This window comes from Lissotriton vulgaris, chromosome 2_1 (assembly GCF_964263255.1).
Source record: "Lissotriton vulgaris chromosome 2_1, aLisVul1.2, whole genome shotgun sequence".
In the NCBI taxonomy this organism is placed as follows: Eukaryota; Metazoa; Chordata; class Amphibia; order Caudata; family Salamandridae; genus Lissotriton; species Lissotriton vulgaris.
Genome location: NC_141687.1, coordinates 1,692,890,331 through 1,692,914,772, shown reverse-complemented (window position 1 = coordinate 1,692,914,772; position 24,442 = coordinate 1,692,890,331). Strand labels below are relative to the sequence as shown.

At 42.5% G+C, this 24,442-nt stretch overlaps 1 protein-coding gene across 1 annotated transcript in view; it reads right to left on the bottom strand.

Annotated features, from left to right (window-relative positions):
- LOC147733115 (uromodulin-like) overlaps nucleotides 1-24,442 on the bottom strand; it is a 257,692-nt gene that overhangs the window by 131,766 nt on the left and 101,484 nt on the right. The window contains exon 4 of the mRNA XM_086957661.1: nucleotides 10,934-11,035. Coding sequence (XP_086813787.1) covers nucleotides 10,934-11,035 — 102 coding nt within the window. The remainder of the gene's footprint in view (nucleotides 1-10,933; nucleotides 11,036-24,442) is intronic.

The window sequence follows — 24,442 nt, the reverse complement described above, 5'->3', positions numbered from 1 at the left end:
GGTCCACTGCTTTTGTTTCAATCACTTAAAACTCTCCGCACCCCACAAATCTAACCCCACCCCCAAAGAAAAAAAGAAAGTGATCTTATGTCATGTAACCAGTGCTCATAGTGTCCAGATGGTGGGACGGAATTACGTTACAGAAGTATTTAGATAACCAAAAAATCCCAAGGGGCTTACGGATTTTGATCTTCCCAACCTTTGAGGACTTGGATGACGATGCCCTCAGAGACTGGGAGGAGAATTTGAAACAGGCTTCTCATACTATGATGAAAATACTGATCCGCCATTCTGAGAAAAAAGTTGCAACTTTGAAACAAGAAATTTTAGATTTGGAACGTGAAATAGACTAATCTAGTTTGAAGGATAGCATAAAAAAGAATTATGAAATCTTTGATGATGTTATAAGCCGATATCAGATCTACTTACGTGATAAAAAACTACGTAAAATCAAGCGCGACGATAACGATTACAAGACAGGGCGTATTTATACCTTTGCTCACAAATTCGACAATCTAAAACCAGGAGGTGATGGTAAACGAGCCAGAGAGGAATCGGTGAGTGCCAGTAGTAGCTCAATTTCCTCCATGGACAGTTCATCCTCTAAGGATGGTGGGGCATGCCAGGCCGTCTCTCCAAAACGTAATTTTTTATTGGAGATGGAACGTATTCGCCAAGGGAAAAAGATACCAAATACCAACCCAGACCCAAAACCAGGAGGGGAGGGAAAGGGTGGAAAAACAGTACAACCAAGAGGGGGAGCAGTACATCAAATGGACACCAGATCCAAGAGAACTTAGATAACTTGACTCCCTCTGTAACTACAAGTCTCAATACTGACCCCGAAATCCCTACTGACAACGCCCTGTCTATTGTAAACCTATCAGACCGCAAACTTACAGATGTGGAAATGAACATCTTAAAAAAGGGTTTAAGTTTCTGCCCATCACAAGTTGGGGATCCAACTTCATTGATGGTGGATTTGTTTAAATTTACACGACTCTTGAAATTAAAAGATCATTTTCGAAACAATCCTAGATCTCTTAGTTGTGATTTGGTCACTGCATCCTCCTGTACCACCACTATTTCTGACTTACAGAATGCACAATTATTATTGTCTATTGAGACTGGTGACAACCCCTCATTGCAGGAAATTCGTTCCGACCTGAATATTGAGGAAGATATAACTATCAGTAGTGGTCTGAAGGTTCGTTCCAAATATATCCCTACAAACACACATTAAAACATTGACTTGTTCAAAGAAAGAGTTTCACAGGACTTTTGCAAATTGATTGACTCTCCTAACAGATATACACGTAAACAACAGAATCTAACAAAAAAAGAAAGATTGGCACTCGATGGACTGGCTAAGGACAACAGCATCACAATAAAGGAAGCCGACAAGGGAGGAAATGTAGTTGTCTTGGACACTGTCGATTATGACAATTAGATCATCAGACAACTAGGTGACACTACTTGATACAAAAAACTAGAAGACAGCCCCATTTCCTCCCTTGTCACTCACATTAACAATCGGATACAGGATTGGGGAGAAGTAGGTCTTCTGTCTGAAGAAGAATGTCGGTACCTCAAGGTAGTACATCCCATGGCACCATGTATTTACCTACTCCCTAAAATACATAAGGGAGGTCCCTTTCCACCAGGACGCCCCATCATATCGGGGATTAATTCACCGACAGAACGTCTCTCCCAATATGTAGACGGGTTTCTACAACCTTTGGCGGTCAACCTACCGTCTTACATACAAGATTCAGGTGACATTCTGAAAAAATGTGACGGTCTTGAATGGTCCACGGACCTTATGTTCGTTACACTAGATGTGACCGGATTATACACTTGCATACCACAACATTTTGGTATTAGAGCACTTTCTTCATTCCTATCACTGAGAACAGCAGATCATATAGACCACAATGAAATGCTTATCGAAATGACCGAATTGATACTTTCAAGAAATTTTTTCCTACACAAAGACACCTGGTACCACCAAATAAGGGGCACCGCGATGGGGAGCAAATTTGCTCCCTCATACGCGGGGCTTTTTATGGGGTGGTGGGAACGTGAACATGCTTGGGGTAAATATGCCTCCCCCTGGATAGACATGATTATCTTCTGGGGAAGGTATGTCGATGATATCATCATGTTGTGGAAAGGGAGTGAAGTACAACTATTAGATTACTTTAACTACTTGAATGACAACCCCTACAATGTACAGCTGACAGTTAAATCAAACCACACCCAGATAGAATTTTTGGATATACTCTTCTATGTGGAAAATAACACAATACAGAGTAACTTGTACCGTAAAAGCACATTGTGCAATAGTTTACTGCAAGTGTCAAGTGCGTACCCTAGTTCAACCATCTGTAATATACCTTACGGAGAAATGGTGCGCATTAGACGTAACTGTAGTAATGAAAAAACTTTAAGGATGCCATACGGGACAGTAAAATTAGATTTGCCAATAGAGGGTATAACACAAGAATCTTGGACAAGGCTGAAAATAGAATTCTGACTGTTACTCGCAGTAACACTCTAATCAAGAAAGCAAAGAACAATAAAAAGACACAAAAATCCAATATGGCCTTTATTACTCAATACACACAAAATAGCACTGAGGTCTTCAAAGTCCTGAGAAGACATTGGAAACTATTGAGTGAAGTCCCCAACCTAAAAGAAGATATTAGTGATACACCTAGAATCACTTTTAGGAGAGGTAAAACCTTACGCAATGCCTTGTGTCCCAGTTATCCCATTACCAAGAGGACAGGGACATGGATACCCTCAAAACCTAAAGGTTTTTATACCTGCAGAGGATGTAACATCTGCCCCCTTGGCAAGAACAAATCAAAGAGGTTCAAATACAATACCGATCGAGAATATGAGATAAGGCACTACATAAACTGTAATACAAGCTATGTGATCTACGTTATCGGTTGTGGATGCGAAAAGATATACGTTGGAAGTACTGTGCGACCATTAAAACGAAGGATTCAAGAACATACACGTGCTATGAAAAATTATGATTTAAAGTACCCTATTACTTACCACATGCAAGAACATCACAAAGACAACAAGACAATATGGTTTCAGGGTATCGACCACGTACCACCACATCCGAGGGGGGGAAATCGTGAACTTACCCTAAGGAAAAGGGAAGCAGCATGGATATGTCGTCTGAGATGTGTGGAAAGGGGACACAATACAGAGGATGAAATGCATTACTATTTGCAATGAATTAAGATGCCAGTGCTAGTATCTGTGTGACATGTTGTGTGCCATAGACACAGCACCCGTTGCCTTGTAGTCAACACAATTGGACCTGTTCCCCCTTTTCTGCTACACTTCTCTTGCTCTCCATCTGACCTCTGCAATTTGCCACTGTAGCCAATAGCCTTGTAAAGTACAAAAATTGACAAATGTTTAGGAATTGTGTATACCTTGAGATGTTTTGGGAAACTACAATGTTTAAGATTATTGGAGTACTGTCCGTATGGCTGTTTGAAAATGTTGAAGGCACCTCTGGGTGATTCTATCATGGTTCGGTACCCTTGGTTGTCAGATTGCCAGTCCGAGATTACATGAAATAAAATAATGACCTTTCTCTATATACGGTATGTACCCAACCCCGTTAATATCGACATATTTTTCTTCTCGATCTATAGTGCACACACATATTGTACATATCATTGCTAGAATAGGTCTCCTGTTATGTTTATAATAATTAGGAATTCGAAATGAGATTCTGGATATATCCCCGGTATGTTCGCAGTAATCATTGCCTCGGGTAAATATAAATAGGAATTTAAATTTGTCCTTAAATATAACTAAACACAGTGATTTACGATTCGTTTGTATAAGGAATTAGTTTTCTTGTGATAAATCACACAATTTTCAAATACACACTTGATACTTATTCCTGCCTGAATAGAAAATAGAGCTATGGTTAGTTCAGATTGACTAGACTAAAATGGCGGTTACATTAGACTGGGAGGTAGTGGTAAATGATGTACGATTTATCATCCGCCCCACGTGGGCCAGGAGTGGCTATATTTAAACCCATTGAAGGGCGGGTCCCTCCTCCTACTTGCCGAAAGAACTTGGCGTGTGGATTTGGAGACGCCAGCTGGGGGTTTCGGGACCGACCCTGACAGTTATGATTTATAGGGAACTACCTCGATTGGAAATAGACAATCCACCGTCGAGCAGATTCGTTCGATTATGCCCCTCATATTGACGTATGTGTCATACGAAATGATTTTTTAATAATATGGGTGGGTTTCCCGCGAGCCGGTCCCACGTTTATCCTAACAGCGGGTCCTGATAAAACTGCGTTCTGACTTGTGTTTGTAATGATATATACAATATAGCTCATGGACGTTTATATATCGTTTTTAGGTGACTACCTCAAAGTGACTTTGACATTGTGTTCCAACTGAAGAATTAAGAGTAGGACTACTTGACGGTGCAAAATGTGCACGTCACATTATTAAGGTACGTTATATTATAGCTCAAGTATAATGCGAGAACTGTACACATACTCGGGTAGAAACGGAGACTTAGATTACCTTATATTAGGTTACTTGGTAATACTAACGGTTTCACAATGTGCCTTATGGACACATGGGATACATGTTGTGAATTACATACGGGGATTGGTAGTTTTTTGGGTTAATTACTACCAAAGCACTCTCTAAGTAACATGGCGTTTTTTTACATTTCCGCATTCTCTTGACCCATAAAGGTATTAATGAGGATTATATATACATTTCGTGACATATTGGTTACACTAAATATATTGTTTTAGGTTACTACCTCAAAGTGACTTATGCAGCACACATGAAGCTAGGCAGAAGAAGTAGGATCTTTTGGATTGTGAGAAGTACGCTCGTCTAAATAGTAAGGTATGCAATCTCTATGCTTTTACATCACATGGGAACTACATACATAGGCACTCAAGGATACATATATGCAAGACTTGGGGACTAACATTTCCCTTATATTTTACTTTCTGTATTCTTAGGCGAATATCATATTTTCACACCCTTCAAAAAATCTATGAGAAATACCATTTGAGAAAAATATTCCCTTTAATTTGGACCTACTTCATCTTTGACCACCCGCATAGAGGGAATGGATGCATTCTAACTCGACGTTTTGCTTTGGAACATATACACGTGTGGTGACACCTATTGCGGTAGGAATCATACATATTTTCGAATGAATTCCATTTTATTAATATTTTCCTATCTTTAGTCAGAGAATCTAATAGAAAGAGAAGTATCAATTTCATGTATATCGAGCTGGCCTTTTTGATGACTGGGGGGACGAATGAATTCAGAACAAGTGCCCACAATTAATAAGTCCTTTCAATGAGGTGCTTTTAGAACATTGTGTTATGAGGACAACTTTGAGCTTGAGTTTCATGTCCCGGTGCTACATTATATGTCTTACATTAACAACTTGTCTAAACATAATCTCCTCTGTCCAACATTTCTTGTAACATTGTTTGTAACAACACTGCCTTGGGGCTAAATAAGTGCCTGTGACCCTATACTATGTGATATGAATCGTTAGGTATGGAAAATGTTTGGTGCGGAATGATTACTACAGTCTAATGCTCAGATGTCAATAACAATGGTGACGCTGTTTCTTGTAATTGCACTTTGAATTCAAATATGTAGGAAGACTTGCTTCCAAGAAAATATGTGAATAGCCGAATGTTTTTTTATTCAATAACACTACCTCACTTTTGGGTTCGGACCCAAGGTATATAAAGGGACTTAAATAGATTGAATATGCAGCATAATAACTAGAGAAATGGTTCAACAATGCATTTATGTGACTAAATGCTGCAATTTTTAGTCAGTAATGTGTTTTTAATATGGGTTTCTTTTGGTGCAACTTTTATGTATTTATTTATGTATGTACACATGTTGTTTTGAAGTAACTTACACTGGTTTTTTGTATGTTTTTTCTTTCACTTTATGATCTACAGCCCTGAAGAAGTTCCGCTTGACGGAACGAAACGCGTTGGCTGGTTTCTTAAATGGACTATTAAAAGAACCTTGAACTTTTTTGCAATTACGATTCAGCGTCTTTTCATTTGGGACAGTCTTTGATTACGCATTCTATCACCTATGTTCGGTGGAGATTCAAACTCTAAAGCGGTGCTTTTCAAGCTTGACAAAAACCAGTGCTCATAGTGTCAACATTCACCGATACCCCAGACCGCTCACAACAATTTCCTATAATAACAGACACCACACAATGTTTTGTTGGAGAAAGTTGTTGCAGCTTTATTTGCATAAACATTATGCCAATATGTTGGGTTATCCTACGGGCGATCCAGGGTCAGGCCGCCACTTGCGACCTGCCCACCTGATGAGCCATAAACCCCCTGTGGTGTTAACCGCGGGGGTGTTGTCAATTTTGGGGGAAGGGCTAGCCCCTCCCCCCGGCGGACCTCCAGTCCACCCCTTATTCACGCCCCTCCACACTACGGGGTGCGGAGCGTTGCAGGCAACCCCCGGTTGCTCAGGTCCACAACCGCCCAAAGGACTAACGGGCGCCGTCACTCCTCCAGGATGCCACCGAGGATCTCCCTGGGGATAATTGGCTCTGGCACCCTTACTGTGCTCCTGTAGAGGGTACCCTTCTGTACCTTCCAGCGTTGGATCACCCTGTAACTCCGCCATGGCTCTGGGTGTGGCCGCCACCGCCCCAGAGCCCCCCCACCTTCTATTGTTCTTTTATTTACAACCTGCCGCTACCAATGCTTCCGCTAAATCTAGCAGGAAGAGGTCCATCCCCACTTTGGATAGGTGTATGCCATCTTCCTCAAAGCACCCTGTGCATTTTGCATGTAGCAACCCATGTCTTATAAAACCAAATCCTTGTTGCTCTGTGAATTTGCGCATTGCTCTGTTCACCCGCCTCCATGAGATCCCCATCGCCTCCCCTGCCCTTGCGCCCCACCAAGATAGCCTCGGGGTAATTTCGGACTGCCATAACTCCCCAGTCCCTAGCAAGTTGCTCAATTCGCACAGAGTGCTCCTCATCATGTGCAACCAACTCATCACCTCCTAGGTGTATTACCAATAAATCGGGTGGTGAGTCCCCCTTACCCAGTTTCTGCAGAAGTTTTTGCTTCAAGCTATTCCAGTGCATGTCGGGAGTTCCCAGACACTGACCCTTCACTTCCAGCCTGCTGCTGCCAATGCTTGGCCTTATTCTAGCAGAAATAGGGCTATTCTCACCTCGGGCAGGTGAAGCCCATGAACCTCAAAGCCTTGTTGCTCCTCCAGGGTCCAACGTGAGGACCTCCCTCTGGAATTTCGGCTTTCGCACCCTTACTGTGCTCCTGTAGAGGGTACCCTTACTGCACCTTACAGCCTTTGGGTCACCCTGTAATTCCGCCACCGCACTAGGTGTGGCCGCCGTCCCCCAGGGCAACCCGCCACCATAGACCTAGTTACCTAGTTACTTACAGCCTGTTCCTTCAGAGGCCTCCCTCGGCGCAAGCAAGGACATGTACTTTTCTCCTCTGGACAGCTGTGCTGCCCCGCAACCAAAATCCCCTATCAGTTCAGCCGCTCTACAGGACTGTGAACTGTATCAGTAATGTCCCTGAACCTCTCAACTATCACTGCCAACTGTGCTCTGGAGATGTCCCTATTCGTGTTCCATCCCTTCCATTTCAGGGCTTTCAAGGCCAATCGCACCATCCTGGGCATGGCATACTCGCGCCCCCTGCACACCAAAAGGCCTATTTATGCATAGCCTACAACCTTGCATTTATTCCCGACAGTGTATCAGGGTTCTGTTGAAACATAGTTTTCTCTCCGCTGTTTCCGGCTGCCAAACTGCTGACCTTGCCCGCCCCAACACTGGGCGAGCTAAAAGAGGCTATACTGCTATCCATATAGGCAGCTGCTGTTGCTAATGATGACCCCATACGGATCTGGAAAACTAGATGCTGTACTATATCATTTCCACCTGGTGCAGCACCCCTTGGCCCATCACATCAACTTTACAAACCCAGGAGCAAGCCTGGGCTGGCTACCCCTAGTCCATGCTGCACACGCCTTACTCTAAGGAGCTCTGCCCAATGGAGCATACGTCCCAACAAAACTGACCCAATTGTATCCCCCAGCCGTGTGTCAAATGAAGCGAACCAGGCCCCCTTATGGCTAAAAGGATGCCCTGGGCCAAAGGTAATTGTCCCTCATGATCTTGGCAGGCCCTAGCCGCGCTTACGGAAGTCCCGACTTTGACAATAAGTGTGCCCCTGACCACCTGGTCAGGCCCTCTCCCCTGCAGTGTGCGAAACCAATAGTGGGCAAACTAAAAGAAGCTACGTCGTTACCCATGTGCGCAGCTGCTGTTGCTAATGGTTCCCTACAGAACCGTTGAACTAGATGCTGTACTATGTCCTTCACTCAGGGTGCAGCACCATTTGGCCCATAACATCAAATTGACAAGCCCGGGAGTGAGCCTGATCCAGTTACCTGAGGTCCCTGCTGCACACGCCTTACCCTAAAGAGCTCTCTAAATACGGAGCATTCAACCCAACAGAACTGACCCATCTGAATCTAACTCACAGTGTGTCAGAATAACGAACCAGGCCCCCATAAGGCTAAAATGATGCCCTCGGCCGAAGGCCGTTGTCCACCATCATCTTGACTTTGGGCGGGCCCTAGTTGCGCATACGCAAAGACCCATGGACAGCCTGGCATGGAAAGCGCTCCAATACCTTCGGGTTGTGTTTGAGTTATTTAAAACTAAACAAAACAGTGGTTGTATTGGTGTGTACATCAGGAAGTTATGTGAAATCTTGGGCCCTTGTGCTTCACGAAAGGGATGCACGGTGTGCGTTAGTGCACTCCTGCAGTGGCTGCTCAAGTTTCACTCCCTTGCCCCTCCCCCTCCTCTCTGGCTGCAGACGGTCAAACCTCACGTATTCCTTAGCAGCAGGGTTTTGGTGTTACGCGCTCACTCAGCCCTTGCTGTGCCTTAACTGCTCTATGCTAAACACAATTTCCTCACGCACTTCGCGAACTACACTGCAGTTCAAATCGAGCAACATTTATTTGCATTCCTAGCATAGATTGTCATTTAAGAGGTGCCAACACCGGTTTACACGCTCTCATCAATAACTTACAAATAATTAATGATTAAGATATGATTCTCGAGCTCCAACTGTAACAACTTTATTGTTTGCTTATAACTTTCCACGTAGAAACAACACTGCAGCCTGTAAACTTTCAGTGCCATAGGAGATGCTCATTAAAGCCTTGATGAATTTCTGTTGGAGTTTGATTAGCTGCTTTGGCACACAAATAAAACAAGCATTTGCAATGAAATAGGTCTCGCATTTACGTGCGTTTAAGCTTTTGGCATTGTAAATGGCAATGCCTTTTATTTATGTTTTAAAAACAAAAAACAAAATAAAGGGCATAGTTGTGTGCAATGTCAATAGTTAAAACTCGCGTAAATGCGAGACCTGTTGCTTTGCAAATGCTTGTTTTAAATCCTGCCATCTCCCCCTCTGAATAAACTTTTGTTTAAGAGGGAGAGTAAAGCAATTTTAGCTCATTTTCACTTTTTAGTTCACCTCACCCTTTTTCACTACATTTCTGGTCACTACAGTAAAAACCAGTAGTCTCACCTCAAGGTGGAGGAAAGCATTTCATCCAAATAAACCCAATGATGATGCTTTCACGTCTCTAGGAGCTGAGAACCAAGATATACCGTTCTTACGCTTCTGCACGTGAATGAGGTTTATATTACGTTGGCTAACACACCTGACCCCGGCATTGCAGGTACAAGTGATCCATTCCCCTTGTGATTATTGGCTTGCCTCAGCACATCAATGAGTAGCAATAGAGCACTCCAGCCAAGCCCAGAAACAGAAAATAATGTTTCCTATTTTTGATTTTAATACATGTGTATCTTAATCAGTCTCCATGAAAACTGGCAGGTTACTCTTAGGGGTCCGAAATCCTTACCCGCCTGCCACCCATTTCCCACCCACCATATTACTATGGCGGGGGGGACCACGGCGGACGAAAACACCGTCCGCCGCTTTTCTGCCCCGGTCGCCTTGGGACCGTTGCGGAAAAGGGTTTATATGGTGGCGGTGTCTGCTAGACACCGCCATCCATATTAGGATGCAGGAGGGAGGGTGCCTTTCTGTGACGGCAGCATGCGGTCTTCTAGTTTGGATGATGGGGGGTGGGGGAGGCACATGGGGGGTACCTATGGTCCCCCCTACATGTGCATGCACAACGTGGCAGGCACCGCGCGGTGCCTGCCATGCACAACACAACACATGCACAACATGTATTTTTAGCATTGTGGCGGGCGGTGCTCTCCACCACAATGTTAAAAATGCAGGATGCACCCCCCACTGTGGCGGGCGCATCCTAATTTCCCCCACTAGACCCCCGCCCTTATGGCGGGCGGTCCCGTTATCCGACCGTCATCCTAATGGCCCCCTTAGTTTGGATCCATTGATTAAGAAATTTCGATCTGACTTACACGCCAGCGCACCTACAACAGCGATTGTTCAGATACTCATGGTCAAAAATACAGACTCAACTCACCACTTACCTCTGTCGTTGAAAAGTCCCATCTACCTCAGTAACTCGAATGTGAAGATCCCAGCCACATATTTGGCTAATAGACTTTAAAAATACATCCTGTCCTCGGTTCACAACAATCAAGCAGGATTTGTTACAGACAGATTTTCGTTTAAACTGTATTGGACATCGTAGAGTAATAGTGTTCGAATGCCTTATTCAATGTTGACAATAAAAACTTTCATACAATACAAATGTCATTTTAAAATTATTTCATCAAAATAATATATTCAAAGAAGAAATGCAGAGTGAAAGAAATTGAAACTTACTTGCATGTAGATATATGGTTGTATTACATCTGCACTCCGCAATCCCTGTATTGTTATAGCACTCCTCATCAACCATACAAGCAGGTTCACATTTCAGCACGTCTGGAATAAAAGAAAGCAATAGATGTGAAGCATGGGTAAACTGTGGGGTTATTAGCGAACCTTAATGCCAACGCTGCCAAAGACAACACCAAAACACATTTTAAGTGGTATTGGCGCATCTGCCCACCCTCACTTGTATTATACAAATTTAAGGAATTCTGTTTTAGTCTTCGCACCAACACTAGGCTTGAAAACACAACCTCGCGTTTGTGTAATGAAATGAGATCATCTAACATTACGGCCTTTTAATCAATTAACCACTAAGCAACACATTATGTAGTTTCAACACATAATCAGAAGATCATTTTAAACTACTTCCAACCTTCTCATATACCCATGTACTGATAAACCAGTTGGCATGGCACTTCCATAAAGCAGCGCTTTTGTGTATTCAGTGTGAACTTTTGTTGGCTTTGTACAGTTTTATTTTGGCACTGGCGGTCGCTGATGAATTTATCAGGATGAACAGGTTTCAGGCCAGAGCCTGAAATTGGACGTCAATTCTTCGTGCCTGCACACAGACACATCAAGCTGGGAGATGCTGGGTGGTTGTGCTTGCAACCTTGCACAACGAAGCGCACAATGTCCAAGAGGAAATATTAGACACGGTATTGCCCATAAATCAGAAGTAGCACTGAGGTCCCCCATAGTTTGACCTCACCAAACACAAAGCACAGCCCCAATTGACGCAATTTTATTTTACTACAAAACAACAGACTAAAATACCAACACAACACTGCTTCCTAAGATGTAAACTTTCGACTCTGAGATCTTATAGTTTTAAATAACTAATACATATACTTCAAGCCAAACCCAAGCACAAAACATTTCCCCCAAATGGCATATACCCAAATAGGTCTAGTCTGCGAGCTCCACTCACCAAACACAAGTAACCACTATAATCCCTGTACAAACAAGTGTCTGCTTTATAATCGGCAATTTGTGACGGAAAGATGTCAGGACTCAACTATCATAAGTTATTACAGTCGAGTTCTGACGTCACAATCCCTGCTGCCAGAACCAGCAGCCAAGATGAAAGAAACCTCAGGTCATGGAGCAGCTGTTTAAAGCAATGAAAATAAAATGTTGCTTTTTTCAATTGCTCTATTTTCTATCCTAAAGTGACTGGCAGAAAGAACATGATTATTTTGTAATTCCTTAGATAATTATAGAAATGTTAAAATATTTCTGTATGTTTCTACACATTTTGAACTACTGCAGTTTTTTTTAAAAAGAGACTTTAATTGTTTCTAATATCTTTTTGCAACAAATATTCAACAGGTTTTTAATGTGTTTAATGTTTCACTAGAGGGTCTCTTTTCATTCTTCATGTTTGGAAATATGCTGCGCCTTTCATATGAAAAAGCTACGCACCAAGGCTTTAAGTGATTTGAGGGAAAGGTAATGGTGTGACCATGTATTATATGGGATAGAGTGCCCCCTGAAGCATATGATAAGGACATTACAAGTCACTTCGGAGTTCCATAACCTTATAAAGAACTCGGAGTTCAATCTCGTTCTTCTATATGGTAATGTAATTCCTCTATAATTTGCAATATACTTATAATGTACAGCAGTACATTTGGATATGGCTGTGTCGTGCACAATTAAAGCAGTGCCTACCACTGCTATTGTTCAGAATCTGAGTGTTGATGTAATTGCACACCCACAGTTTGCCATAGCAGGGAGTGCAGTGATTAGCAGGGGGCAATTACAGCACTAGCCGGGTTTCACCACCCACACTGCCTTTATCCCTTATACAATACACATGTGACCAAACATACAGTTGAAAGCGGTGAATTAACCTAATCCATGCCACTGCTTTCCCAACTCAACCAAAAAGAAACCAGACTACAGTCTGTGACAGAATCCTCAAGACCAGCTCTTAAAGAGGATACAAGTCCAGCCACACTGCAAGCCATTCTAGTGGCCATACAAGTGGCAGAATACATAATAAACATACATTAATACCAAAACATATGCATGCAAGAAACCCCATAACCTGTCACCAAGCATAACTCATAAATCTTATTGGTGTTTGAAGTTCCTAATCTGCTGGTTTGGGCAACTCGTTGAACCTTAGAATGTTATCATAAAACATGCTGTAATTAAAGGGCTGTTACATTATACCAAGCGTCACTGAATGAGAAAAACGTGTTCAAAACAATAAGAACACAGTCATAGTAGTAGTAGGTACTTTGTTTTTCCGACCCAAAAAGCCCAAACGTTCTCCTATGTCTCTAAAGTGAGTTTTGAATAAGCAAAGTTTGCAAAGACTCCCTCTTCCAGAGGGAGGTTGGTGGGGACTCATTCAAGCAGCATTGTTGGTTGAAACTTGATCTTGGAGTTGTCTGGTGCGGGAATTCAGAATTGACACTATGAATAGTAGCATTTGTCCCCTATTGTCAGGATCAAAGGACTTTTGCTAGGGGACTTATTATTTGTGCAGAGTGAGGAAAGACTGAAAGGAGAAAAGAAAGTGTAAGAAAAGTCAAAAGGAGAGGAAACTGAACACTGCAGTTCCGAAAAAGAATAGAGCAAAGTTCTCAAAACACGCAGATTGCATCTTTCAGAGAGAGTTCGGTTAGGGCTGAAGCAAATGGGTTCTCTTCCAACTCTATAGCATACAGGTTCCCTCGGCAAACTAATGGAAGCAATGTAAATCTCATTTTCCCACATGGTTTCATGCATTTTTTTGCCTTTTTTTAAATCTTTTTTACACTGAAATATCATTCTCCGCCAAAACTGACAGTGAAAATGTCTGGATAGAAATGTCTAGGAGGGTACGAGGCTGTCCCATGAGGTAGACAATGAATACCAAGGATCTCTGGGATAAAATAAAAAGAATAGAGCCGTAACTTTGATCGGTCTTGATCTTTCAGGGCAGATGCATGCCATGCTTAATTTGTAAAAAAAAAAAATAAGTGTGTGGTCTCAAAGTTTTCTTTTGGAGCCCGAGGCCAACGATATCAAAGGTTGGAGAGGCAAATTCCAAGGCTGTGTAGTCTTAATTCCATCTTGTGTCACTCAAATCTACCAACAGGTTCTCCCTGGCTCTTTTTCTATCAAATTATAAGTTATTTTTCAACCATGCTTTCTCCATTTCTCACTGTTTTTATGTCTTCCTGTTCCACTTTAATTCCCTCTTTAGTGTTTTTCTTTCTCTTCTCTGGTTCAAAGTTTATTAAGTTACAATAAGTGCTCGTCCCCAAAAATGAGTGCCGGTGGATCCTATCTCCAACAACAGTCTCAAGTTCAGCACTGGACATTTGCCTCTTGTCTCCCTTTCGCTCGTACAGGGTGCCTGGCAGGGGAGAGTTTTCACCCATGACTCTCTTAGGGCTCACCTAATTATTGAAGAACTATTGGCTTTGTCAAAGTGTTTTAGCCATGTGAGTGCCTGGTATTCAGCATTGCTAAATGTTAGTGGTGTAGAGCAGAGTGGCATAGAGTAGAATGGCATAGAGCAGAGTATAGTATAGTGAAGTAGACAGGAGTGTTGTGGAGTGGTGTAGAGTGTTGTGGATTGTCGTGAAGGGAGTAGAGTAGAATGGAGCGGAGGAGTTTGGAAGGACTTAGAGTGGAGTAGAGTGTCTTCGAGTAGAGTGTCGTAGAGTGGAGTAGCATAGTGGGTGAGGAGTAGAGTGGAGTGTTGTGGCATAGAGTGGAGTACATTAATTTAGAGAGGAGTGGACAGAGTGGAGAAATCTGATGTGGAATATCATAGAATGGAGTGGCATAGAGTATTGTGGAGTGCCATGCAGGGACTAGAGTGTCATAGAGTTTACAATAGTTTTGAGCTAATAGGATTTTAAAAAGGTGTTGGTCGAGCTGAGAAGGGTTAGATCATAAATAGAGTGTGATGGCTGAAAAGGTGTTTTCAATTTCCATCTAACTTTAGTGCCATTTGAATACTGTGCACACAATTTGTCAGATGCTTAGTATATTTAGCTTACTCTTGTTATTATTGCTTTTGTGCAGATCATTCGTACAGGTTGTCTGCCTGCAGCAGGCCGATGCGACTGCCAAGCCTAAGAACAAAGTCAACTGCTGAGTTATGCTGCACACGGCCATATTATGTGTATCATGTGTACTCTACCAAATTAGTCTATGTTAGGTGAATGAAGTGCTTTATAAAAACACATTACTTCAAGAAAAGAAAAGAAATTGTAAGTTATGGTTCGGGGACCCCAAAAAAGAAAAAACAATGATATTTCTCAATTATGGTTACTGCCTTGATCCATAACTCGCACAACAGCCATGCATTTCACAACTCGCACACCAAATGCAAGCATGTCATTTTTGAATCCCTAGCACCAGACATGACCTGTCACTAATAGGGAGGAAGAAGCCTACTAGCCACACCCTCCAAACCTCCACTAAAGGTCCAACACAAGGCAGTTTGCTGACAACCTGAGCATATTGTATGTGAATAAGGAGTAACAGATGACTTACATTATAGATCTGCATAGCATGCAACTGTGTGGTATTAGAACAGTAAGATTCACTGGTAAAGTATGGAACAAGATGGAACCTGGCTAACCTCTCTGTCCTTTTTACAGTGTCCTGTCAGAATGATCCTTCTTGATCACTGGATTCCATTAGAAGAGATGGAGGGTGCAGGGAGCATAAAAAACAGCTTCCTTTATAGCAGGTCGGCACAAGAAAACAATGGTCCTAGACTAACGTAGCAAGAAATTAAGTTGTAGCATTGAATAATTCAAGGGATCGACTTCCAAAAGGCACATACAGTGTTATAGGCAATAGAAAAATAGACAAGTGATCAATATTTGAGGCCACTATAGTAATGATCGATAACACCATTTATAATTCAAACAAAAATGATAATTATTTCATAGAGCCCACCCAATTAATTCAGAAAAAATATTTACATGGTTATCATCAGAAAAGAGGGTGTGTGTGAAAGATCAGTGCTCTTGTGAGGGAGAGTAGAGAAAAGAAAAGAGAAAATAGTCGCTATTTATAAACAGAGATTCCAATATTTTCAGCATATTAGATCCAGTACAACTGAAAATGGTCTCTCATCAAAGTTCAGGCCTACCCCTATATGTACAGTTAGATGTAATATTCTTAGTTAGACTGCTGTTCTCAGAGTGTAACCTTATCTGTGTTACAGGTGTAGGGGGTCAGGTTTTAGGGTGCCGGCCTAATTGGGGGACGTCGACGTTTTGACCCTGTGGCATAAGGGTAAATGCAGTCCTCAGCGGCGGGTCTTCCTCAGGACGGGGGCAAGGGGTGTCAAGGAATATTCAGGCGAGTAACCAATAATGGATTAATCATACATCGGTTTTTAATCCCGTGGTTGGGTTGTGAAGACGTTCCCCGGTACCGCTGTGTGGAGAGATGGCGTGGGGGCGTATGTGGTTGTAATCATGAATATCTTAAACCTTAGTACATCGAGAGTAAGGAGCTTCAGAGGCGAGCGCCGCATCCGTCGGCCTCGCTGGTACCAACTTCTAGAGGTACTACTCCAAGACACTGATGGCAGTCAGATGTGAGAACTTACTTCACATTGTGTTTTTGTTTAAGTTTTCTGCCTGGAAACGTCCCCACCATAGCCTGCTATGGAAACATCACCTGAAAACTGCCTTCAGAAGGGATAGACGAACTGAGCTAACAGATTCAAACTGGTTGCAGAGCAGTGGCACCGGAATCAACATTCCCTGTCTGGAAAGGACTACAAGAGAGAGCTTGAAACCTCCTTAAATGGCTCCTGGACTTCTAACTGACTGAAGCGGTCACACTCCACAGAGTAAACACAAACTAATCAATACCAGAGACACACAGGGCCCTATTCACAACTTTAGATAAAGACATGCCTATCTTTTTATCTTTTCTGCACATAAAAAGGTAGGACAGGCCTATCTACTTAAGTGCAGAGTTCTTCCCGACTGTGGAGTCTCCACAGTCGTAAACTTACTATTAAACCAGAAATTGCAAATAGCAAAAAATAGTAATTGTACGTCCAGTTATGTATTATGTGCTTTGTACATTTTTATAGATGAAATGTAACTGTTTATGGTTTTCTGATATGTAAACCGAATAAAGTTTATTTGAATGAAAATGAGTAAACTTACACAAAAATGTAAACATAACTTTGTGAATCAGGCCCACAGGACTTAGAATGGAGACTTTGGGCCTTATTTCTACCTGTTAGGAAACCAAATACTAGTAAGAAAGTGACCTGCGGGTGATAGATACAGTAACCGGTGTACATTCCCACTGTGAGCCTGCATATGCCATTTGCCTTGGCATGTGCAGATGAATGCAATTTGTTGTCTCTTAAATGGAGCATCTGCTGTCTTTATGACATGAATGACTGGATAATTTTTTCTCTGTTTTTTCAGACTTGCAATTTGGCAGTACAAGGGAAAACTGTTAGAGAGGTATACAACTGGACTTTACGGCTGTTGTTCCTCAGTTCCAATGTCACTTATCAACAACCTATTGGTCTGCCCACTTATATCTCAGCTGCTTATATTTCCACCTTCCACCACGTTATTTGTAGTTTGCTCCCATTACATTGGGATGCAACAAGTGCCACGCATGGGCACTACTCTGTAATTGTAGCTTTGTTGTTCCCATACAGTACAAAGATAGGGGCAGGACCGGAGATTTCTTGCCTTAGCCTAAGCCCTACATAAGGAGCTGCCATCACTGCTCCACTAGTGCCACCTGGAAGACTGTTGGCGACTGAGGAAGGACCAGGGGCTGACTTAAAAGGATCAGAGTTGTAATGATGGCTTTATCATTTTTTTTCTATTGGCATTGAGTGAGTGTGTCACTATCAAGGATGTGGTCAAATGTTTCACTGGCGGCTTAAACAGTGCAATGTATGTTGCATGCTTGGCATGCTTTTGCGCTGGTGGCACCGCAACAACAATTTTGTTTTCTGCCCTGCCCCCATGACATTTTTCTCCATGGATTCCCACACCACCACATTTCAATAGTGCCCCTCATATCTCGATAGCCACTCTTACACATTCATTTCATTTGTTTTATAGCGCTATCCATACAAGTGGAGGGTGTAGGAGCACTATACATCACACACGCATTGTACACAGACAATTATTCATACATGTATAAATAAGTTTGTAGGAAATGTTAGATAGGGCAATGAGAATTACAGGACATAGAAATTACGTATTCCATTCTAGTAGGAAATATATGTTGCACTGTTTTCAGGAACTTCGGGTTTTAAAATACCCAATTCAATTGCCTACACACGACATCTCACCACACATCAACTAAGTATGATGATGCATACCACTGACATTGAATGCCCTGCCACAGGGAGGATGCGGACCTTGCCCAACGGCAAGAAGTTGTAGACAGCTTCATAACTAAGGGGCCGTAGAAGCCGTTAGTGAAGTCTACAGATGGACAGTGAACATTGAGGCTCCCAGCCAGGTGAAATGACCAGGGCGCCACAACAGAGTGCTGACCTATATGAGCCCCGTCTGGATATTGGAACTTCCCTAACCCCCATGCTGAGCCAAAATCAGTATCAAAATAAACTGTATTCGATCTAAGCAAATAGACCATAAGAGTACAATGAGAAAAAAAACATTGCAATGTCAGTAATATCTTAAAGTGTCTTTGAAAATACCTAATATTAGCAATTCTTAAAAAGCACTATCAAGCCTTGACATTGCCCAGTGCATACTATCCCAGGACAGTATGAAATGATTAACTTAGATTCAAAAGAAGAGGAAGGAAAGCAAAAACTTCAACTAAGTGTACGATATCGCGCCTAGCTACCTAATTATTACCTCTGAGAGATCAAAAGTGAACTTGGAGGAAACATGAATAGACCAGCACCAAGCATGTGGTAACTCCTCAAAAAGCAGGTACCGTGCTTGATTAAAGTTACAACCCGTGGTAGCGGGCATAATATCAAGACCACATCCTGAAGGTCAGTATCTTGGTTCTTGCACTTTAAATGAGGAAGAAATACAAAGGACTTCAGCTCTGTGTTAGTTTTAGGGACAGAAAGGGCAATTAGGGGACTCTAACTAAAGTGCCAGTGATGCGATACAATAAATAACAGTCAGTGTAAACATTCAACTCATATGGGGCTCAAGTCTGTGGAAAATGTATTATATTATATTTGCAAAATTTAGATAGGACCCTACCAGTGCTGAAACTCTTCCCGCAGGCATTGTGATATCTGCAAAACAGAACTCCCAAGTAAACCAACACAGATCTACAGTATCATAATGTTGTAGGATGTAGGTCAATGCAGGGCCCAGGGTTAGTGTCCCCACTACTCCCCTGGGACTTCCTGATCTTAGTTACCAGTCTTAGATAGGTATAACAAGTCATTATGGTTTCATTGGAAGCTAAACGCTGAAGGAAGTAATGTCCCTGAGTGCAATGTCTTAAATAGAGTTTGTTCAAGAGAGCTTTGATGGTACACGATCTGGGGTTGGAGTAAATTCCACAGAAAAACTTAAAACTGCTTTGTGGTGGGATTGTATCACAGGGGCAAGGGGCAAGGTGACGCTCCCAGTTATTGCTATGAAGATATGCCACAAACTGATGGAATACGTTTAGTCTGAACCTGAATAAAAATACATTTTGATATATAAGAGGGCATGTTTCTAACTCTGTCCCACCCTGCTACCCCTTACTTAGCATAACACAAGTCCCTAAATTACTTTTTGATGAGGGAGGAGAGGGATAAGAGATTTTCAAACAACTCTGGTCTAGACAAGGCCAGAGTGGAATCCTTGATCTCCCTCAGCCAAAAAATATTGAGGCAAAGGTCCTGTAGCAGGCAATCCTCAATGATCACTCTGTTTAATTCTAACGCCTCACTGGTCAAAACTCGCTACCATGATATAAAATATATGATATATTTTGTCGTGCGAGGGGGTTAATCCGAACTCATTAAGACAAATAAAGGTGGTGGTGCTTTGGGGAAGGGACAGCAAACACCAGGCAAACCTGTTTTAAGTTGTCTGTAACCCAGATACTTTGTTGAAGCCCTGAATTCTGGCCCATAAGTAACCACGCTAAGGCATTTCGCCAGGTAGATCGCGAGCATGTGGTGAACTGGTCTCCTTCACAAGTTAATGGCAAATCGAAAGAGGGCGTTAATGCTGTACGCAAACTCATTGTTTCTGGTTTCCTATTGCTCGTGGCAATATACAGAATTATTGAACACCAGACCCAGGTAGCTGAAAATATTCGTGGTTTGTATGGGTTTGGAATGCAAAAAGAATTTAAGTTTAGTTAGGAGTTTAAAGCTGAAATACATAACAAAACATTTTTTGATGTCAACTTTAAGGTCCAGCCATTCCATTAAGGCTGAAAACAGTATAAATGTACTGAAGCACCAGGGGGGTATGCCCCATAAGGACAGTATCATCTGCATAAGCAGAGCTGGAATAGGATGGCGCACTATCTGTGGCAAGTCCCTGTACATCTGGAAAAATTCCCTCTCAAGGTTGATGTATAATATGAAGAGGAAAGGGGCGAGAACGCAACCTTGCCTTTTTCCCCCTACAAACTCAAAAAGGCTCTGAGCATTCCCTTCCAAGACCAAACCACATTGAGGTGCCCAAGTCTGGGTAAATACCTCTGATGGGATTGATTAAGGACCTGTCTACATCTCGATCTTCCGTTACATGCCATAATTTACCATGCAAAACACAATCAAAGGCACTGGACATGTCCATAAGCCCCAGAAATAAGGAACCCATGCTGAGTCACACTTAATACTACATGATACACTTCATGACATGCCTCCGAGGGAAACAACCATCACAACGCAACTTTTACAATGCACTACCATCACAACGCAACTTTTACAACGCAGGATCCATTACAGCACATGCCATTACAACGCATGCCCTTACAACGCAGATGCTATTACAACACATGCCATTACAACGTAAGTATAGGTAAGTATATAATTGTATTAAAAAAAATGTTATTTAAATTTAATTGCAATTTTTTAATTAATGTTCTTAAAATAATTATAATTTAATTTATTATAATAATTTTGAATATTTTAATTTTATTTTATCCAAACTCCATGTTCACTATCCAACACTTACCCTACTATTACACCCCCATGAGTTAGAATAGTAATTTGTACCCCTACACTATCCAGCACTTATGTTACTATTACACCCCCCTGGAGTTAGAAAAGTAATTTTTACCCCTACACTATCCAACACTTACCCTACTATTACAACCCCCTGGAGTTAGAATAGTAATTTTTACCCCTACACTATCCAGCACTTACCCTACTATTACACCCCCCTGGAGTTAGAATAGTAAATTCTATTTTATTAATTAAAAATTACAATTAATTTAAATAAATCATTTAAAAAAATTGTAATTAAATTAAATTTAAATTAATATTAATTGAATAATATACTTACCGATACATACATTGTAAGAGCATCTGCGTTGTAATGGCATGCGTTGTAATAGCATGCGTTGTAATGGATCCTGCAATGTAAAAGTTGCGTTGTGATGGTATGCGTTGTGAATGTATGCGTTGTAACGTCATACATCCGCCTCCGAGCACTATTGCACTTCATACACTGCAGCTTGGGTCATTTATCGATGTTGACTGGGTTTATTGTCTGGTTAGTTCAGTCTGAGTCGGATGAGTCCTGGCCCGAATGCATATTGTTAATGTACACTTGGTATATATAAAAATGTTCAATAAAAATACTGTTAGACCTGACATCATTGGCTTGAGTCTCTCCTCCATTTTTTTTCTGTTTGCCTCCTCTGTTTACGATGGTTTTGCTGGTATAATGCTTTGGGCACTGTGCCACTGCTGATCAGTGCCACAGTGCATGTGCTCCCTATGTAAAATTGCTGTATTGATTGAATTCCATGTTTGGCTTATTTGGTTTACTGTCAGTCCCTAGTCTAGTGAACCAGGAGTGCCAGGGCTTGTAAATACAAATGCTGCTTGTGGGCCTGCAGCACATGTTGTGCCACCCACAAGAGCGGCCTAGTAAAAGTATGTCTACAGGTCTGCCATTGCTAGGCCTACGTGCAGTCTGGTACTGTAACGCTGACTGCGCAAGTACATCTACTCGCCAGTCCCTAAACCTTCCCTTAACTTCATGTTAGTCACCCCTATGGTAGGCCCATGGGCAGGGTGCATTGTAAGCATGAGGTAGGACAAGCCTGACCAAGTTGGCATGTCCTAATAGTGAATTACAGCCATATTCGTTTTTCACTATTGTAAGGTAACCTGCTCTCCATTAGTTAGAATGGGCTGCCAGGATTATTAATGCTATAATCCTAGCTGGCTCGGGGAGCATGGTGCAATGTCGAGTTTGGTATCCCTGAACTCGGGGTTTAATCACTCATCCATTGGTGTGGATGGTTTTTGGACTCTGGGTTTGAAAATAGCACTTTTAGAAAGTGGCTATTTTCTTGTCTAACTATTTCTGGTTTCTGCTGGTTTGGTGTGTGTGTGACAGGAGCTGGGTGGCTCCAGAGGTCTGAGTGAGTCAGTGTGGGATGAGAGGGACATTTGCATTGGGGTAGGGGGAGAGTAGTTCCTGATAGCCTGCCCTGCCTGATACAATGCTGGCTCCACCTCCTGCCAGGCGACTGATGGCTCTGTGCATGCCATGGACGATCCTGGCCCCACCTCCTACCAGGAGGCCGATAGCTCTGCTCCTGCCAGTGACAATGCTGGCTCCACCTCCTGCTGGGCGTCTGAGGACCCAGCCCTGCACAGTGAATAGGCCAGGTGCCTCTGCCTGGCTACACCCACAACAAACCCAGGATGTTGGGAAATTCCCCTGCATGGACAAAGGGATCAAAGCCAAAAAGGGGTATAAGAGAAGGACCCCTGAACCAAGACTTTAGATCACTTCTGACAAGGAAACCTGAACCAAGGACAAGAAGCCTGCTGATCCAAGGACTTGCCTACCCCTTCTGCCAAGAGTGCTGTTTGTTGGGGGAATCCTGCAGTTGCTTCTTTATTTTTGCCAAGGAACCAGTAGAGAGGAACTGTGTGTGTACTCTCAAGCTTTGCTTTAGAAAATCTCCAAGGGCTGGAAGAGTGCCAGCCTCCTGCTGAAGTCACAGGGCTAAAGGACTTCATTTGCTAAAAGTGCTTGTTGCTGGAACCTGAAAGTCCAGCACCTCTGAAAGAAACCAGCAATCTCGACGCCGACGGACGCCGCCGAATCCAGCTCGACATCGTGAGTAACGGCTCCAGTGTCCTGCTTCCTCGACGCCGGCCGCCGGGCCCGATCGACGCCAGCAGCAACCCCAGTGAGTAGCGAGTTCGGCTCCAGCTCCAAGTGACCCCGTGTCTGCACCGCTGCTGATCGCATCGACTTCGAAGCCCTCTCGATGCCGTGAGCGCTGCTCACTCTTGCAACATCATCATCGACATCGATGACGACGCCGTATCCTGCTTCACCTCGTGAGCACTGCTCCTGCCTGACATCTGTCGACGCCGCTGCAGGTCGCCCCGACTCCGAGGCCCGATCGACGCCGAAGACGCGATGCTGGACATCTCGACGCCGCTGATCATCGTGTGCTTCGCTTTTCAAAGGTACTGTGTTGTGGGGGTCCGTGCGACTCCGGGCTCGACGTAGCGCTCCTCGCGGTCGACGCTGAACTCCCGTGTGGGTTACATTGTTGCCAAGAACTGTGTTTTAAAGAAGAAGAGTTGCTTTTGATACTAAAGACTTTGTGCTAAGAAGGTAGGCTCGTGGCTCAAGAAATACGGCATACTATGTAGTATCAACTAGGTGCCGTAACAAGATTAATTGTCTGGAACAATATTCTGCTCTATGCCACATATCTACCATCCCTATGTGGCATACAACAGAACGATTTGCATGAATTGAAGAGTGTGAGTGGAATGTCTGAACTTTAGGTAGTATTAGGTTTTGAAACACTGTAAGAATGAAAGTATGAATGAAGTATGAAATGTTACTGGGTAGGTTCCTAAGATGAATGTTATTTTGTCACTTTTACCTGTTTTCTAAATTGACTATGTATATTGTGCAATATTTATAAGATAATCATGTGCGATGGATGTATATAAATGCTTTCTACACTAAAATAAAAATACCTATATATTTGCTAAAAACCTTTCCTTGCAAGTAATTGAATGGCGTTAATCTTGTAATGTGCAGTACCAACTCCTAGGTTTATCACCCCTCATATACTGGGATCCCGGATTTGGGACCACATTATCTACTGGCGGGGTACGTTCTTTGTTCTTTATTCAGTTTGTGCTAAGAAGAAACTACACTTGAACTATTATTTTTCCTTCCAAGAGTATTTATTAAGATTGTGGTATATTTTTGTCGTTATTTGGTCTTGTGCTAAGCCTTATATAAAAATCCTTATTTTTATAATACTACTGTGTCGTGTCCATTT